Raw genomic sequence first — 19,679 nt, forward strand, 5'->3', positions numbered from 1 at the left:
TATTTTGAATGGTTTGAAGATGCTTCTAACCATTGTAAATCCAAGTTGGTGTTGTTACCTTCAGATAAAAGATGTCAAGCTTGTGGAGTAGATGATCATTGCTTTGAAAGTTGTCCACTGCACCATCAACTTTGCTTCTCTTCAGCCTGCAATTCCAGAATGTACCTGAAGATATGCAACAATCAACACAACAAGGGAATAGCTTACCTTACCTGCCAAAAATGTGATTCATTTAGATGGGCTACAGATGCTATCTTCCTTGCTGCAAAGGAGAGAGTTAGAGATTCAACACAACAAATGATTGATTTAGTTACAAAATTAGGAAAAGGTATTAACATATAAACCTGCTTCATTTCGTATGTAATACATGATTTAAAAAAACAACAACAAGGCAGTTATAGTTGACAGCATACAAACTTAGTAAAGCTGAGATGCAAAAAACAAATTCTGATAGAGTATATACTTACTTTGTCCAATCAGGTCTGAATGGCTTCAAACAACAAACAGCATGTTGACAAACAAACTTTCTGAGTTGTCATTGTAGACAGCAGGAACAACTTCAAGAAGCCCTTTTTGGCTATCTGAAATGAATGTCAATGGCTTTTCATGGCTTAAGAGTATGGATTCAAGTCAGTGAAGAACATAGTCCAATTCTCAATTGTTTCAGCAGGAAAAACACCAATTCCTAATGTGACTAAACCATTTTGACCATCTAACCCAGTTGCAACCATCAACACACCACCACACTTACCATTTAGATGACAAGCATCTAACCCAACAGCTGATCTACACCCTTCCTTCCATCCTTTGATAGCTACAGCAAAGCTTATTGTCATTGACTCAAAATCCATGTCAGTATTACAATATGAAAAAGTTCCAACTGAATCCTTATTGGAGTCACACACCATCTTATAAAACTGAGGAACTAGTATGTAACTCTTTTCATAACTCCCATACTTAGATTCCATCACTAAACTCCTAGCCTTCCATGTTGTATGATAAGTAATATCAATGAGATGAGAAGCCTTTAAATCCTCTTGAATTTGTCCTGGTCTTGGAATTACTTTTCCAGAGCCATTCTTCAACTGCTCTTGTATAACTTCAGCTACTAATGGAGGGTCTGCAGATCTATTGGGAATCTTGTCTTCTACAATCCTTTCTTACAAGTATGGGTTAAGTTCACAGACCTAACCTTAAATATAGACTGCTTTGGTAGTATTGAAGCAAACACAAACCACTCACACTCAACATTTCCTCTATGGTCAAACCTATTTTCACACCAAACCCTAAGTCTTTTCTTGTCACTCTTTCGAGCCCTAAATTCACATTCATTTTTAACACAGAATAACTTAAAATGTCTTTTGAATGCATCTTTATCAGGAAAGGTAGTACCTACTATCATTTGTGAAGTATCTAGTGGTTTAACAAAATCTAACTCATCAAAAAGCTCACCAGGTTCATCCTCAAACTCAGGGTTATCATCTTGGAAATCCTTGTAATAGTGTGGGTCTTCTTCACCCTCTTTACCTAAACAAGTACAAAACAAAAAGCTCTAGTTAGTTCTACACCTTCATCACTCATATAAACAAGCCATAACAAAACAAAAACAATAATGGGAGCCCAAATATAATATGCTACAACCATAAAAGCAAGAACATTAAAGTGCCATGTTAGTCTTCAACCTTGGTCATTTACTTCTGCACCATCATCAGTTGCATCATCATTATCTGCATAAGAATAACTTGAATCAGTTAGTACAACAATAACTAATGCATCAGTAAATACTAAATGCACAAAAGTACAAAACAGTAACTCAAGTGTTTAGGTTATGAGCACTTTCAAATGCATTTTCACTTTCAGCATCACTTGAATCTTCATTGTCTTCATTACTATTATAAGCAGCTTCAGGATCTTCTACAGGATGGCACTCATCCAGTTCTTTGTTCTCAAGATGAATTACAGCCTCATCTAGTTGTTTTTCTTTCATTTTCTTTAACCAATATTCATCATCAAAAAAGTCATCATCATCTAAAAGTAGTTCCTCATCTACTTGAATTGGTGTACTACTTGATCCTTCTCTCAAATTATCACCAACAACACTTGCTTGAGTAGGTTGTGAACTGCCCTGCCCAAACAACTTCCTAGCAGTGCCACCACCATCACTTTTGTTCTTATCACCTCCAAGTCTTGGGCTTCTTCTCACTTGAGGTGACTTTGATACTGATTTCTTAGGTGTGACATACCATTCTGGATTTTAATCTTGACTACCAACTGAATGAAACCATTGCCATTTACCACAACATTGTCCCAAAACCAAAAAAAAAAACATTGATCATTCTTTAGAGTCCATGGATGTCCTTTGTCTGATATCCACATTAAAATAACTTCATGTATATCTTCCAAACATAACTTCATGTGAACCATTTGCTGAAACATCCTCAGATTCATCTTATCTCTTTGTAACTTTTTGAAAGCAAACTGAATCTTACTGTCAGTACAATAACAACTTATGTCTTTAAATTTGCTTTTTCCCTCATCAATGTTGCCACTGAAATATACAGAAATACAAAACAACATTATAAGGCATTCATACAAATAAAAACCAAATACAGACTCAATACACATATAAATACAAACCCAATACACATACAAATACAGACAGAAGTTCTAACAAAATTAAACAATTAAAAAAAAAGACTTTCATCAGATTCAACTGCATATTCTTCACATCATCATTTGTTTTCAATTTGAAGTGACAAACAAAAACAAAAGGAAGATTCTATTTTTTTCACAGACAAAACAAAAGAAACAGATAAAAAATGACGAAAAAGTGAGGGTTTCAAAAAAAAATTATGGGTTTCACTTTATATTTATCTAAAAACCTTCCAAATCATTTGATTTAATCATTCAAGTACAGATCTAACAAAATCAAAACTTAGGGTTTCAAAATATCTTACCTGGACATCACCTTTTCCTTTCCAGTCGTCGCCATAGATGAAACCATTCAATTTAATCTTCAATAGACTGATGAATCAAACCAAAAACATCTATCGATTTAACTGATCGATTCAATTGAATCGCCAAACCTTTTTTTTTTCTCTGAGACGAAAAAAGAGAGACATAAGAGAGGAAGAAAGAGAGGGTCGGGTGAAGATATTTCTCACCCTTTTAGATAAGTGATGGGTTTTTAGTAATTTGACCCAGTTTTTGACTAGGTAAACGCCCATTGGTTCCATTATGCGGGCCCAAGTGGCGAAAGTAAACGGTGAGGGCATTTTAGAAAGTTTGAAAAAAATGGGGGAATTAATTTTATGGGTTTTAAAAAACGGGGGTACTTTATCAAAATTCTCAAGAGTTTTTGGTGTTGTCGTTAAATGATGCAATAAACAACTATTCAATATCTTCACAACTTCGATAACTTCTTTGCTTGAAGGTGGCTCTATAGATACAATTTCATTTTCGGTTTCCACGTCATCACTTTGTTCGTTTCCCATGATACTCTCAATTATTTCTCGTCACTCAGAAATTTGAAATAATATTCTCTTGAGGGTAATTCAAAAGGTATTCAACATCCACTCCATTGCGCTATATCAATCATTTAATTACGTTTTGCAGTACACTAGTGCGCCCTTTATCTAACATTTCAATTGAATTCTCTGATGCGGTGTCATCTATCGGATGAAATCTACTTTCCAAGCGGAAACGATAAAATTCATCTCGTCTAAAAAAGTTAACCTTATGGGGATTTGGTTCACCTACTTCATAACCCTCCAAAAAACTATGATAGAATCAACGACGATAATTCATCTTGAAAGCTCTTATAATCTCTGCGCAATGTTTTGATAAATTAATATATAAAATAAATTAATAAATTTTGTCGGTCTCGATGCTATTATTTTATAGGGTTTATACTGTAATCGATAAGGTGTAGGTCACAATGCCACATCGGGATGCACATAAGACGCACCATTTATCACAACAGATATTAAACACGGTCATCTAAATAAAATCCGTCCATAGACCAAACATCAATAAAGGCCTGAGATTCTTTCTTAATATCTGCGGAGTTGATATATCCATCTGAATAGAAGTAAAATCCACACAGCAACTATGGCCAAGAAATTTCAACACTACAAACAGAATTATCAATACATGCTCCATACTCAAATGGGTGGGCACTTTCACAAGAAACAAGACTAATCAGTGTTATCCCAAGCCGCCCAACTAACAAAAGTAGTAGAACTTGTTTAGAGGCTTGATATGATCGATATAATCTTCAAGATGGAAGGCGACTTAAAGATGTAAGGTCACATGCAAGAATATGATGAAATCATAGAAAGATGATCCTTAATACAATTCAAGAACTACCATGGATGAAATCAGTTGCTTCAAATAAAATAAAATAAAAGAACACTCATTTTTCCATCCATGAAAATTGACTGGAATAGGATGAACCACAAAGCACGAATAAAAAAAACTACCACATGTAGTAAACGAAATAGAAATATTTTTGAATACTTAAGTACCAAGCGTTAACCTGACAATAGTGACTCTTCTATCACTTTTAGGACCCCCGTTGAATACGTGTCTTTCGTTGAATAATGGTGCAACAACTTCTTCGATTTTGATACACCAACCAGATGAACAATCTTCAACGGAGAGGATTTTTATTCACTTGAAACAGGAACTTGAAATTGTCTAGAAAAAACTCTAATTGAACTGCACATTATTGATGCGTGTCGAAAATGCAACAAATTAGTTATCTTATTCCGTTCAATTTATAAGTATTATAGTGGAAGTAAAGTTCGTTCCCACGAACAGCAAGGAGTTTTAGTTGTCAAAAATGTCACAAAGAAGGGTTTGTTTTGTATAATATAAACTAATTAAATAAAGCAACACAAAATGGTTGGATTGAAAACAATAGAGAGAAATATGATTGATGAATTCTTATTCGTTACTAAACCATCATCAAGTTATTATGCTTTTTGTTTGTCATTAATCACAGACAATCACTAACTGTAGAGTAACAACTAGCTATCTCAATGTTATCCCTTAAATTTCCGATGTTTATCGATAACCAGATTCCATTTGTCTAAACCACCTAGTAGTATCTCATTTTAGATGTAATTTCGTCAAACATTTTATATTTTGTGAATTTATAGACTAACCTAGCAGTTAAACTCCTTGTTCAAGGTCCACTTACTAGTTTTATTTATACATATAATTGCTCCAGAGAATCCCTCTGCAAGGTATTGAGTTCTCTACCTATTTATGAGTCATTTGACTATTACATTTATCTCACAACTTCTTACTACAATTATATCAATTAATAAATCAATTTAGTTTGCCACCTAAATAGTCTATCAATCAATCGATAATCATATGATAAATTCAAAAAAATAATCATAAAATTACTCAATTCATGTTTATAACTCTGAATTTTTCCTCAATCTAATAGTGGTTAGATACTTATGATATAGAAGCAAACATGATTTACAAAAGTAAAGTACAAATCAAACTAATATTTCGCAGATATATCTCCAATCCCTTGCTTTCATTCTTCATTGTTCTCTTCCAAAGCTTCCTTCAAAGTTAAGTTAAAAGTATAAAAGTTGACCTCAAATGTCATAAGAAGTATCTCTTAAATAGTATTCAAGTTTTGAAAGTGCGCGCTTCAATCTCGTGCAAATGGGTTGCCGAAAGTCGTCAAAACACCTGTCATACACATTGCTCACAAAACAGCCAAATAGGAGCTCATGTAAAAACCATGAACTCATCCCATTAATTAACATTGGTTTGTCAGTCTCCAAGAGATGACAAACATTTCCTTTCCTGGCACACATAAGCCATTTTTTTAAAAATGCTCTCTAAATAACAAAATCAGCAACGAACTGGTTCAGTCTACTCCCGCCGAATCCTCTCTTATCGTTTATCCTTGTTCGAACATTTCATGTCCGAAAGTCCTTTGTCGCCGAAACATGTTTCTCTGGACACTTTTGACAAAAGAGTCACCTGCTCTAATTGAAAGATTTTATCATGAAATGTCAATTTTTTTAAGTTTTTGATAAGATCAATCACATAAAGGGAAAGAACATTACAAATAAAAAATTAAAATATATTTTATTCTTACACTTGAATAACACCGGAAAGTGACACAACTCTTTCACACACTTAAATTGACACAAATACTCAATCTCACATTCCCTCCCAAGCTGATAATGTTGGAAACATTGAAGTTCGGCTGCTAAAAAAATAAAAATATGATGACAAAGACCTTTTGTAAAATTTCAGCTACTTGATCTGCAGAAGAAATATAAATGATCCTTCGAAATGAAGAACTCATCAATTCTCTAATAAAATGGTAGTCAATCTTCAAATTCTTCACATGTCTAGTTCTTGCATGAAAGACGGTATTACAAGCTAATGTATTTGTACAAGTATTTCCCATAATACATAACACAAGGCTCATTAATAGGCACAAAAAGATCATTTAGCATAAATGAGATCCACACAACCTATGCATCCCACCAATAACCATTGACTTGCAATCAACTTAAGTTGAGGACTTAGAGATTGTATGTTGTTTGTTTCTTAGAGGCCAAGGAACAAATGGATATCCCAAAATAAAAAAATACCAATGCATCTCTTCTAATATTTGTATATCTAGCCCAATCTAAGTCAGAATAGGTAATAATAAAAGAAAAATACTACATGCAGTAAAAATAATCCAGAACCAATAGTTTCTTTCAAGTATCTTAAAATCCTCTTGTCAAGTAATAAATATTCATGAATAGGTGCATGCATAAACTGTAAAACATAATTGATTGCAAAACATATATCATGTCTTGTCATGGTCAAATATTGGAAACCTCCAAACATACTTTTATAACTAGTAATTGTTTTTAGAAAAACACTATTATATTGGAAACTGACAGCCCTGGTCCTTGAGTCACTGGAGTTTTTGTGGGCTTGTAGTTGTATATCAAACTTCTGAAACATATCTAAAGTGTATTTCTTTTTTGAGATAGAATTAGCTAGGCGTTTATAATCCTTTAGAAAACTTGTTTCGATCCTTAATAAATAATGCAACAATCCAAGATCCTTCGTTGGACAAAATTTATGAAGAAACTCAATGATTGAAGTAGATAATTTGTGACAAACTATAAAATTTCTCCTCTAGGGATATGCTCGGTAGGCCTAAACTATATGATGCGCCAGTCTAATGCATTTACCAGGGCGTAAAACTTCACTTCTCACCAGGAAAATATACGTAGATTTGCCTTTTCAAACATGTTTTGCAAGCATGATGCTCGTAACATAGTTTTTATCCGTAACTCTTTATTGTTCCAACTTACCCTTATTCTGTCAAGGGTATAAGGCCATATATAAACGCCGACGACACTGCATTTTGCATACGTCACATACTTTCGAGTTTTTTTCATGTATTTATTCATGCCTTGGCTAGCACATATGCCATCCTAAGCCTCTTACACATCCATATTTTTCTTCGACTTTCTCTTGACAAGGATGCATGTAATGTAGGCGGATTATGCAATCTCTCCTAAATTGAAATCTTGGTTACCTTCCTTTCTGTAATTGGTGCGTTCCTATATCGAGTAACTTGATAGGAAGTATGAGCATCAAGGAATGGGTTGAAACTACCTCATCAAGTATGATAATGGTCATATCTTGCTTCACATTGTCGATCCAGATGATATGAGTTAACACAATGCCGCAATCATCTCCCAATTTTGAAGCCCACTGGAGTACTCTTGTAAAGCTCGTTCAAGAGGAGAGTATCCTAATTAGGTGAAATCTCTTATGTGTACTTCGTTTAAAGACTTATGTGGAGCACTAGTATATCTAGTTTGTTTATTTAGTTTTCGATTATTGATTTGATCGACTAACGGTATATTTGAACCTTAATAGATATAGTTTGTTTATTTAGTGATCTTTCTACTCTGATAAAGTTCACTGAACTAGTTTTAGGATCAGCAATTTCAGATACGATCTTTTGATTCAAGGTCTATGAATAGAACTTTTGATCATCCATTGTTAACAGACTCTGCTTTGTGTGTGATCGATCATTGGTGGAATCAAGTTATTTGTGCAGGTACTTTGAAGACTATAAGATATCTATTAGGTATTTTAATATTTGTGATAACTTCGAGCACATTTGATTTACTGGGATCCGACAAGTTTTCCTTATCTCAAATAGACTTTTTAGGCTTGTTATATAGGTCGACAATCTATCTTGGTGTTTCTCTTTGGAATCTACTCTGATAATTTGCGAACTAAGATTGATTATTTCGATAATCTTGAACTTAGTTAATCTGACCGATACAAAGGAGTTTAAATTGATTAAATGGAAGAACCTTTGTACTCAACTATATCTCTACTTTAACTTATTGATCAGGAAGATTGATAGACCGGTTACTGAAACAGATTAGTCCTTTACTTTTTTGTAATACGATCCAAAGGAGTTGATTGGTTGAAGTCTTCACATCAGGTGAAGCGACTTAGGGACTCTATGATTCACGTCCGTAGACCAGATTAGTTGTATACGCAGGAATTCCGAAGGAACCGAGTAACATGAAGTTAGTTTAATTGGTCTCAAGTATACAAAGTTGTAAGTCTTTGTATAATGGATTAATTCTAAGAATATTCAAGACTGGACTAGGTTTCAGAGTTTTTCTTCATTTGCGGTTTCCTCGTCAACAAAATCTTGTATGTCATGCGTTTAATTTACTTCCATATTATAATTATCGTTTAGTTATAATTAAGTAGCAGTAGTAGTAGTAGTGTGCGTTGATCAAACACTTGGTTTGATCCCATCGTTTGGTTCGGTTTCGAAATTACGCTATATACTAGGTGTATATCTTGTTGTTGTAGTCTCCATGACAGTTCATATCCGTATTAAATTATATAAGGTATTGCATAGGTTGATATCGAAAAGATTGTGGTGTACTTGATACCCTCGTCATCTGTCTCACCAATAGCTTGAAGAAAATTAATTGTGGTCTTCAATGCATCAGAATAAGCAGAAATAAATTTATTTCCTCTTTTAATAGAATGGAGTTGAATCCTAAGAAGTAACTTCTTGGCTGAATTTGTGAAAAAATTGTATCTCAACATTAATACCAAATCTTTGTTGTAGTAGTAAAACCAGTTACCCTTCTACAAATTGTATAGTCAAAAGTTGCATTTAGGCAGGACATAACAAATCTATTCATCTTACACCAATGTGAAAACAAAGGATTTGGTACATTTACACCATCAAGATATACAAATTCCATTGGAACTCTTATAGTTACATCAAGAAATTCGTAAAGATATGTAGTAAATTGATGATTTTTCCTAATCAAATAATTTGAGTCATCTTCTTTAAGCTTGACTAAAACAAAATTTATGATATTCTGAAAAGGTAAAGAATAAAAAGTACTCATTTCAAAATGTGAACAAGATTTTCAAGAAATTGTTAAGAAATGATTGGAACTTTCTCGATTCGAAATCAAGAATTTCCAAGAATTGTGAAGAAAGGATGAAACAAACGATTTCTAGAAGTAAAACAAGATGATGAGATCAAGAATTTCAAAACCAGAGATACTTTGATGAAGAATTGTAATAATATTAAGAAATTATAGTGGTTGATTTTAGATATTTTAAGAAGTTGTAGTTGCATTAGAAACCTATGAGAATCGCAGGATCAACATCGACAAAAGAATCGAAATCTTCCTAATTGTATTTGCAGTTTTTACTCTAAGAATGGGCACGCCGATTCAACTCCATTCAGGAATCCTAATTGTCAGACTCCTACACTTTTTGCTCAATAATTTCCCCTTACTTCTCTAACTCTACTTTGTTTTTTTCTTATAAATACGTGCATAGCTTCAAGAGTTATATCTTAGATAACTAATCGATCTAGAAATGGTTTGGAGATGGAAGAAAAAATTTTAAGGATGGAAGATGGAAAAAAAGTAGGGGAACAAGAATTGACAACAGAAGAGATATTTGAAGATAAGGAGGTACCAACATGGGGATCACAAGTAACACTAATATCAGTAATTGAAAGTTTCGAATTGGGGCTTCTATTCATATTCATTGTGATGAAGCTCAATCTTACTACTGGAATAATACCTTCTCTTAATGTTTCTGCCGGTTTGTTGGGGTTTTTCTCCATCAAGTCATGGATTTATGTGACGTCGATAATTGGTATGTCAAGCCAGCCTTTCACGAGACAAGAAAATACTACTTATTCATATTAGTGTTGTTGCTACTTTTGGAATCGCTTTTAGCAGTGGATATGCAAGTTATATACTTGGCATGACAAATAATGTTGCGGATCAAGGACCATCCTTGGAAAACACAACAAACAATGTCCTTGCTCTCCATATGCCATGGATGTATGCTTTTCTTGGTGTTGTTAGCTTTGCTGGTCTCTTTTCGATTCTTCGTTTGAAAAAAATGATGATACTTGATTACAAATTAACCTACCCTAATGGAACTGCCACAACAAAGCTTACCAAAATCTTGCATATGCCTAAAGAAGCCAAACTAGCAAATGAACAAGTCAAAACGCTTTTCAATTGGTTCAGTGGTAGTTTTATATGGGCTTTGTTTCAGTGGTTCTACGCTTCTTTGGATGGATGTGGATTTGCATCTTTCCCTGCTTTTGGTCTTAAAGCCCCTATGCAGAAGTTATATTTTGATTTCTCAAGTACTTATGTTGGGGTAGGAATGATCTGCCCTTACTCGGTAAATTTATCAATGCTGCTTGGATCCATACTCTCTTGGGGAATAATATGGCCATGTATTGAACAACAGAAAGGCAAGTGGTACAATGCAGACCTCGAGGATAGTAGCTTAAGCGGTTTCCAAGGATATAAAGTCTTCATTTTTGTAGCTATGATTCTCGGAGACGGTTTATTCCACTTGTTTGTTGTGATATCCAAAACCCTATACAACATAATCAAAATTATGCGGAAGAAAAATTCAGATAAATATGTTATACCTTCAATGAACTATGATGACCAACGGCGGACTGAATAATTCCTGAAATATCAGATCCCAATTTGGTTACGCTTACTCGGCTATACTGGCCTCGCAACCCTTTCCATCATAGTTGTTCTTTTCATATTCCCTTCATTGAAGTTTTACCACATTATGATTATTTACATTGTTGCACCCATCTAGGCCTTCTGCAACTCTTATGGGTGCGGTTTAACAGATTGGTCTCTAGATACTAACCACGGTAAACTTGTAATTTTCGTATTTGTTGCTTGGGTTGGTTTAAACAACGGAGGAGTTATCGCTGGTCTAGCTGCATGTGGTATTATGTTGAGTATAATATCGACAGAGTCAGATTTGATGCAGGATTTCAAGACAGGTTACTTAACCCTTGCTTCACCAAGATCTATGTTTGTTAGCCAAGTCATTGGAACTTGCGTTGGTGTTATTTTATCTCCATTAGTCTTCTGGATCTTCTTCTACACAATATATCCCGATCTCGGGCAACCTGACAATCCAAATCCAGCTCCTTATGGAGCTTTATATCGTGGAGTCGCACTTATTGTTGTTGAAAGAATATCGACTCTACCAAAGAACTGCTTGAAGCTATCAATTGGATTCTTTGTGCTTGTTATATTCTTAAACATAATCAGAGAAGTTTTGGTGCAACGTAAGTGCAACGCTCATAGTTATGTTCCAAGTGTTACGACACTGGCTATTCCATTCTACTTGGGAAGTTACTACACAATCCATATGTGTGTTGTATTGGAATGTTTCGTTATGATTATTTCAGTAACTTGAAAATTGCTTTGATGCTAATAGTGTGTGAAAAAAGCTATTGTCATCCTCTAAGAAAGTTTCAATGATTGAAATAAGAGTTTAGAACACTTAACTATTATTGGATATGTCATGTTGTGCACTCTTGCACATATGTAATCCATGTCCGGGAACCACAGTATGCGCACCCGTTTGAGTACCGGTTGGTTTGTGAAATCCGTGAACCTAAGTATGCGTACCCGTTTACGTACTGACGTACAGGTTCATGTCCGAGAATTTCTGTTGGGATTGAAAATTCGCGTACCCGTTTGCATACTGGAGAAACCCAATCTTAGTCCGGGTATTTCAAGTATGCGTACCAGTTTACATATTTGAAGGTTAAAGATCTAAAATCGGTTATGAACATGAACATAAACATTTATATAATAAGGAATGCAATCTTTGAAAATCGTGGCTATAATGTTCAAGATTGATTCGAGTGAATCAAACCGATTTTCCTTCAATTGTGTTTTTGTATAATTCCATGAGAATATAGCAATTGAACAACTCTTTAACTAGTTTCATTTGAGTCATTTGAAATAGATATGGTTAAGATGAATAAGGTTGATATGAGAGTAAACATATGGCTAACCTCGGTTAGCTATTTGTGAACTAACATGGTGTACACGTTTAGGTACGGTTACATAAACCTAAATGAGGGTACATTTCATTTGTGTGTAACCAGCTAAGTTCGATATAACGGTTGAAAGATATTAGCTTGGTTGAATCAGGTTTTTCATCTAACGGTGAATATTGAATGCTTTGTTACCAAGGTAACTTGGATTTCAAACCATGATTTGAAAACTATAAAGGATAACTCTAGCAACTGGGAAAACTAATCCCCACACCTCTTGTGTGTTACTAGTTGCATAAACTAGAGTCGATTCTCCTTTAACCTTAGGTTTCTATCGAGACCCTCTAGGTTAAAGACTTCAAAGACTTCATTGGGATTGTGAAGTCAGACCCAACTATTTTCTTTGCAGTTGCGTGTTCTGATCTTGCCCGATTCTATCGTATTGAGTTCAATCGAAATAATTGACTTGAGATTAATTTCTCCGATAGGCAAGATAAAAGTAATCACAAACATCTTCGTCTTATTGTTTGTGATTATCTTGTTTCGCTAGTCGATTAAGATTATTATGAGGTGATTGATAATACTAGGTTGTTCTTCGAGAATATAAGTCTGGTTCAATAGGTGACTATCTTTTATTTTGTTCGCTAGTCGAACAAAATACCCAATCCTGGAATAATAATAGGATACTGATACCAGTCATTCCCAATAGTGACTATCTTTTATTTTCTTCGTCATTTGTGATTCGACCACTGTATAATAGGTGTTTCTTTGACCTCTCACATCTCTTACTAAAACAAGGAGGGATGAAGAGAACTTATCATCACTAGCATTGTAGATGAAAACATTGTGATTTATATTGTAGGTAGATCTGCAATGGAAGACACTAACAGAGGGTTGTAGAGTGTCATAGTTCTGCAAAAATGGAAGATGTGCGAAAAACTATGGTCTGCCGACGTGCAACGCACGTGCACTCCACTTGTCCAAGGAATGGAAACAAAAACTTGTTATTGCAAACTTGTTTAGCATTTAGACATGCTAAAGAAATCTGCAAGAAGAATCACCAGTTGGGGTGCCAATCTTTAACCCAGTCACCCACGCCAAGACCTCGTAAAATCATTTATTTATATGCAGAAACAACACATAAAAACATGTTTCTGAGTAAGTAACCATTACACAAGAAATGGACAAGCATCCTCGGATTAACAAGATATACTGAAAAAATGGCGATGAAAATATTATCAATATAATCTCGAAAGAAAGAATGGAGTTGTAAAGAATTATAAAATATCTATAATCTTTTGGTGGTGTCACTTTTACTCCTTGACTTTAAAAAAGGTGTAAGATAAGATGATGTTGTTGATACCATCACATCTGGGGTCTGTGGCAAATTCTGGATCGATATAGAAGAATACCTACGCACACATTAGGTTTGAGTTAGTCAGAATCAGAGCAAAGACAAACAAAAGTGAAAATGCAGTTCTACAGACTTACAGGCATGTCTATTTGTTCTCCAGGTTGAAGTAGTTGCTCTTCAAAACAGAAACACTGTATTTTGTTGAAGTAAACTCCAGCCTACATAAAGAAGAAAATTTTAATCACAATGAATAAGAAGGCTTAATATAGAACATGAATCAGCTGCAACCAGAAAGTCAGCTTTTGAACGTAGCATATCTAAAGGCCTCAAAACAGTAAGCAGCATTAGGTTGCTTTTTTCTTCGAGGGCAACTAGGTCGAATCATGACACAAAAAAGAAATAGAAGAAGGAACAAAAAAGAAAACCAATCAATTCCTAAAAACAAAACAAGGATTGATGCAAATCCTAAAGAAACTGTACGCTCTGCAGCTTCAAGTAACCCTTTCCTACATTCATTACAGCTGACTTCTCCTCCCTAGAATCTCTCGTGGGGACATTACCAGAGCTTATTACGAGCCCAGTAACTAACGCAATACGCGCCTTAGCAAGCTCATATCACTCTCAAAGAACACTTGTGAGCAAGGATGAATTAGGGAGTGTGACTTATCTCCTTCATCCGAATAAGTGCTCAATTTTTGAATTAGTATCATAGAACTATCAGTTATGATGTAATTTGAGTATTACTACTCACCATACTTCAAAAGCAGCATAAGTTGCCCTTTATTTGAATAACTAATTTATCATACATTATCAGTTTACCTGTACTACCTGAATACCACAAACAATTTGAGAATTACCTCTATCATATACTCGGTTGATCTCGGGTTTGGTTTCAGAACATTAAGTTCACAGTTTAAAATGTTATTTTCCATGGGGATAGATACATTAACAAAAAATGATTATTGGAAATTCAAAGCAGGGCATTTTTGCTTAAAATGGGTAGGGAGGCATACTAATCTTGGTTCTGATGGGTCAAAATCAGTGACTAAACAAGGTGTAGTCTTAATGTTGGAAAGTGCCCCATGTTTTACACGAGTCCAATAATAAAGCCCTTATTTTCAGGATATGTGTTACTACTCACTAAAGAGTAGAGACAACTGAATCAGCTCCACTGACGTATGTAAAGAGGTCGTTTTCTTTGAAGGAACACTTTTTCCTCAAAGGAAGCCAAACACATAAAGTAACGTTGCACTTGCACTACCAATTCTTGACTACACTTAGAATTTTACAAGAAACAAAAAAGTGAACAGTACTGAGGTGTTAAGTTATCAGATTATTAATTTCCTAACTTCTTTCATCCACATTACCACATTATAACCAGACTGACCCGAAAATCAACATATAGGGCATCAGACAAGGACCGCAAGGTTAATCAATGACTTGCAGTGAAACACGAATCAACTTAAATTCACTGCAATCCCATAAAACTATACATCGTAACCTTTTCGCTATGTCCACTTTCCACAAGACATTAGAAGTTTATTCGTTGAAAAATCCTAAACAAGAAAAATTCCACCTACAATAAATGGATCAACATAGATATATACCCTTTCAGAAGGTCAAAGTCATACCCCCAAAGGGCCAAACCTACTGATCAGCGAGAAAAAATAGGCATCACTTTTGAACTTGCATCACCTTCTTGGCCAGTTGCTGCTACCATAGACTAAAAAAGAACATACTTTTCCAGCCAAGTTTATGGTGGCTCGAAGATATGTTTGACATCCTGGTCTAATAAAAGTAGACAGCAATAAATTTAGGGTCCTCTTAACATATAACTTATTGTATTGAAAGCTAGTTCCTCTTGTTTATCGCATTGGAAAGCAATATAAGTTTCCAATGCAATAAAACAAGAAAAACTAGTTTCTGACACAAAAATTAAATTTTTATATTAAACCATAACTTGGATACCAGTATACAAGTTAACAAGCCCCGTTAATTTAACTTTGTCGCCTAATTGCTAAGACATTAACCAAGACAGTCAAAAGTTATTGAAATCAGCACTTCTATAGCCGGTTGGATATTCAACATAATGAATGAAAAAAGTACCTTCATGGGAGTAACATTATAGGTAGAGACACCGGTTATTGGAGTTGAACTACAGTTTTCAGCAGTGTAAAATGCAAGAGCACTTTCTCCAGGCTTGACTCTCACCTGCAGTTTATTATAGAGAGGTAACAATGAATTACTCATAATACAGAAGCCATATGCAAGGTTCACAAAATTATGAAGAAGAGCACCTCTCTCTGGGTAGGAGTAAACTTCCATTGCATTCCATCAGCTACATCAGCATTGAATTGCACCACAATCTCCCTGATAGCATCAACAAAACCAGCTAACAGTAATGAGGTCATGTCAAACAAAGAAACAAACATAATCAAAATGCTGACTCGAAAACAAGCTATAAACAAATTTGCTACTCTATGCTTCTATTAGCAAACCAGAGTTATTTTTTCTGTGAACAAGACAAAGTCACAACCTCACAAGCTATCTCTAAGTCATATATGAATGACTTGATTCTGTTATTTCTTATAACTGGAAACAAGAAGCGTAAGACAAAATACTACAAGAGTACCACATGATAGACAGTCATAGAGTATAGCTGACTCACAAATATAACAAATACCAGTCACCTTCCTCTCTGACATTTACAACTTTACCTTCAAGATTATTTTTCCCTAGCTGTTAAATCTCTCTATTTCGTCAACAAGACATCGTGTACAACTTCACCTTTCAGGGTTCCTATATACTAGGTATTGCACCTCCTCATTCCCAATCCTGTCTCTGGATTCTTCTTCTTATAGAAATCTCTCTTCCTCAATATGTACTAACTAGCACACCCTTACAGACAAGAATATTCTTCCTCTTTAGGGAAATTCAAGGGAAAGCAGCTAAGTTTAGAACATTCTATATTGGTTAATTCCAAGCAAGGCAAGACACTAGTTTTCCCACTAAGAATGGAATGATAAACCAACTCCAGTTTTCCTGTAGGAATAGATTCTGCAATCTGAGACTGACTTAGAGGGCAATTTTAACATAAACAGACCTATGTATTAGGTCTTTTGATGGGGTACCTACCTGAAACAGATCATTAAGTTTAAGGTAATTATTGTCATTTCAGTTGTACACCACAATGTTGGGTTGGTCGAAAGTCCCTCTTTTTTATATGCTATAAATTGTCACTGGGATATCCTTGCAGATTAGAGTATGTTATAAAGATTTCACATAAATTATTACAAGCTAGAAGGGTGTAAAAGGGCTTTTAAAAAGGGAAATATTAAAAAGTGCATATATGCATGAAGACTTTAAAAAGCAAAAGCCGTCAAAAGCTAAGGACATAAAGATATATATTTTCTTTGTGGATAGACTAGTCTGGAAAACCGTCTAAACTCAAAAAATACAAAGATAATTTCAGAGAACACAATAAAATGTAATTACAACAGACCTGATTTATGTTGTAAGTCGTATCGCTTTATATAGCTACATGACCCTTTTAGGACTTGATCAACTTCTATCGGGATTATAAAATTCAAATAAACTCCCATAAAAATGGGATTAAAGAAACTTCTAAAGTGAGTCTATAAGTACCATCACAACTAAATCTAAAACAAGATATTAATAACACTTTGTGTTGAACTAGCTGCAGACTGTATTGTGCACGCCAAGACCAAAAAAGGGAAAGTAACCTACCAAGATTCTAGAGGGTGTAAGTACAAAATTTACTAATAACAAATGCTCAGTTAAGAAAAATCCAAGCCTGCATAACATAATTTGGATCCTGACAACAGACTCTCGATCCTCATACTGAAGAGACGAACATTCAGAATTCTATTCATGCTCTCCATTATGAATTGAGAAGACACCTCATATCTAAACTATAGGAACCTAGGTACCTAGTATGTTTAAACTATCATAAGAAAGCTAACCTCCTAATCTGTGAGTTGATCTTGCAGTTAGTAATGTAAGAATAGATACAAGATGACGAAAGAAAGCCTTGGGTTGAACTTGCAGCTCTACAACATATGGCTATTCCTTGGCTCCCGCAATATGTGGAAGATATTCATAACTAAATGATTTGATTTCATGTTACGAAAGCTAAAGGTGACTGTTCTCAGAAAATACCTTGTAGATGTAGTTCCATCTTGAGTATGCCGAGCAATTTTTTCCTCAACAGTCTGCAATTAGGTGGACCTTGTCAGTACAATGCTACAACTCTTAAATTGACAAAACCAGCTAACAATTGTTTATCTTTTTGTACTTTATTAATTTAACATTTTAACCAAAGAAATCAACTTTCAACATTTACCGAAACTCACCTCACGTCTTTGAACAGTTCCACCGTACCCAGTTGCTTGACAAAATCTTCTGTATAAAGGAACAGCAGCATATGTTGCACCCACCATTGCACAAACCAGTACAGATAAATATATAAGAGTTTTTTGTGATTTCTTATCTCTGGTAATATTACTCACATACTGACGACGAAGAACATAATTAACTGGTAAATTGTTAACCCTATAACCTAAAGAAGATGTTGGATCAAACCCTTTGTAAGACATGAAACTCCGAATTTGTGAATCAAGATTAGCTCTACTACTACTACCAATATAATATGCTTCTGTGATTTGCCTACAAATCAAAAAAGAAAAACTCAAAATAAAAAAAAATAAAAAAATAAAAAAAAAAGTAAATTAGTTGAAAAAAGTGGGGACAAATGATGATTTATACCTTGTTTGGATGGGAGAATGCTGTAAGTTCTTCAACGAATGCATCAAATTCGCGTGTTTGCAGAATCTTGACAACATTTTGATCAGGGGTTATGGATTCTAGGGCAATTTTTAGAGAAAAGGAGAGGTTTTGGAGGAATGAAAAGAGGGTTTTAGGAACCCAGATGAAAATAGAACGAGAGTGAATCTGGTGGGGATTGAAAGACGCAAAAACCCACAATTGAATGGTATCTCAAAGGACAGGTTTGTTTCAGATTGAAATTCGTTTTCCAATAATGAAAATGGTGATCAAATTGAACACTTATCCTCCATTCTTTAAGTTCCTAGTATTAGCAGTTTAGCACCTCCATTACTGATACCATCTCTTCTTGCTATAACTTCTTCTTCTGCAGCTAATTACTCCAAAATCTAAACATGTCTACAGTAAACACTCTCTGAGATCGAAAAAAAACTCAAAAACCTTTTTCTTACTCTTCTTTTTATCTCCTCCCCAAGATCTCTCTCTCTGTATATTATATATATATATATTTACAGTTTTTAAGGTCTATATGATCAAATAACGTAGAAGGATCATCGACCATATGATGTTCCTAGAGTGGGTTTAGTATTAAGATTAATGGTGAGAGATTTTGAAGTGCTGAGTAATGTGTGCCCTTGACAGCATTGGATAAGGAACGCGGGTATACTAAAACTAATTGGGGATAGAGGAAAAAGATAAAAACGGGATTTAAACGGTAGAGCGCACGCTCATCCCTATCCATGAATTTTAACTAATTCCTAATCTATCACTCACTAATCATGTTTAATGGTTAATTATAATTAATTAAGTTAATAGGTTCGTTTGATGATGATTAGTATAAATCATTAACGTTGAATTTGTTGATGCAACAACATTAAATCAAGATATTTATGATTATGAAGCTTTAGGTGAAGAACCAACCCAGGAAAGTAAACAAGCTGAACATACAAGTACTCCAATTATCCATGTATAGGTATTAATGTATTGAAAATTGATTTTTTTTCATTGAATCCGTCATTGTTATGCCTGAAAAACTCAGTGCCAGCATGGTAAAAGTATTATCGAGCATGCCGGTAGTGGTGCCGTCATGGTCGATTCCCAAATGAACCATGCCGGTTTGAGGAC

General features: G+C 34.6%; 1 protein-coding gene and 1 pseudogene across 2 annotated transcripts; one reads left to right on the top strand and one right to left on the bottom strand.

Annotated features, from left to right (window-relative positions):
* The first annotated feature begins 9,959 nt into the window (after window positions 1-9,959).
* On the top strand, window positions 9,960-13,307 carry LOC113305434 (annotated as a pseudogene).
* A 190-nt stretch (window positions 13,308-13,497) lies between these two features.
* LOC113301856 (cytochrome c oxidase assembly protein COX11, mitochondrial-like) lies at window positions 13,498-19,050 on the bottom strand. 2 transcript variants are annotated; one of them, XM_026550698.1, is made up of 8 exons: window positions 18,537-19,050; window positions 18,354-18,437; window positions 18,125-18,173; window positions 17,931-17,983; window positions 16,049-16,121; window positions 15,858-15,962; window positions 13,889-13,969; window positions 13,498-13,809 (listed from the first exon to the last, which is right to left on the bottom strand). In XM_026550698.1, exons 1-8 carry the CDS (start codon window positions 18,611-18,613, stop codon window positions 13,711-13,713), a joined length of 621 nt encoding a protein of 206 aa, XP_026406483.1. In that variant the 5' UTR covers window positions 18,614-19,050; the 3' UTR covers window positions 13,498-13,710. The 2 variants fall into 2 exon arrangements, with proteins under 2 accessions (XP_026406483.1, XP_026406481.1); XM_026550696.1 differs by having other exon boundaries at window positions 18,125-18,437; window positions 18,537-19,048.
* Window positions 19,051-19,679: the final 629 nt, after the last annotated feature.

Source organism: Papaver somniferum, chromosome 8 (assembly GCF_003573695.1).
Source record: "Papaver somniferum cultivar HN1 chromosome 8, ASM357369v1, whole genome shotgun sequence".
In the NCBI taxonomy this organism is placed as follows: Eukaryota; Viridiplantae; Streptophyta; class Magnoliopsida; order Ranunculales; family Papaveraceae; genus Papaver; species Papaver somniferum.

Excerpts from the sequence above, each read along its gene's own strand:
- LOC113301856 (XM_026550696.1), bottom strand. The coding sequence starts at position 18,613 with ATGTTGTCAAGATTCTGCAAACACGCGAATTTGATGCATTCGTTGAAG. Across the intron at positions 13,970-15,857 it reads ATAATGTTACTCCCATGAAG|GCTGGAGTTTACTTCAACAA; the intron begins GTACTTTTTTCA and ends TTCTTTATGTAG. Across the intron at positions 13,810-13,888 it reads GAGAACAAATAGACATGCCT|GTATTCTTCTATATCGATCC; the intron begins GTAAGTCTGTAG and ends ATGTGTGCGTAG.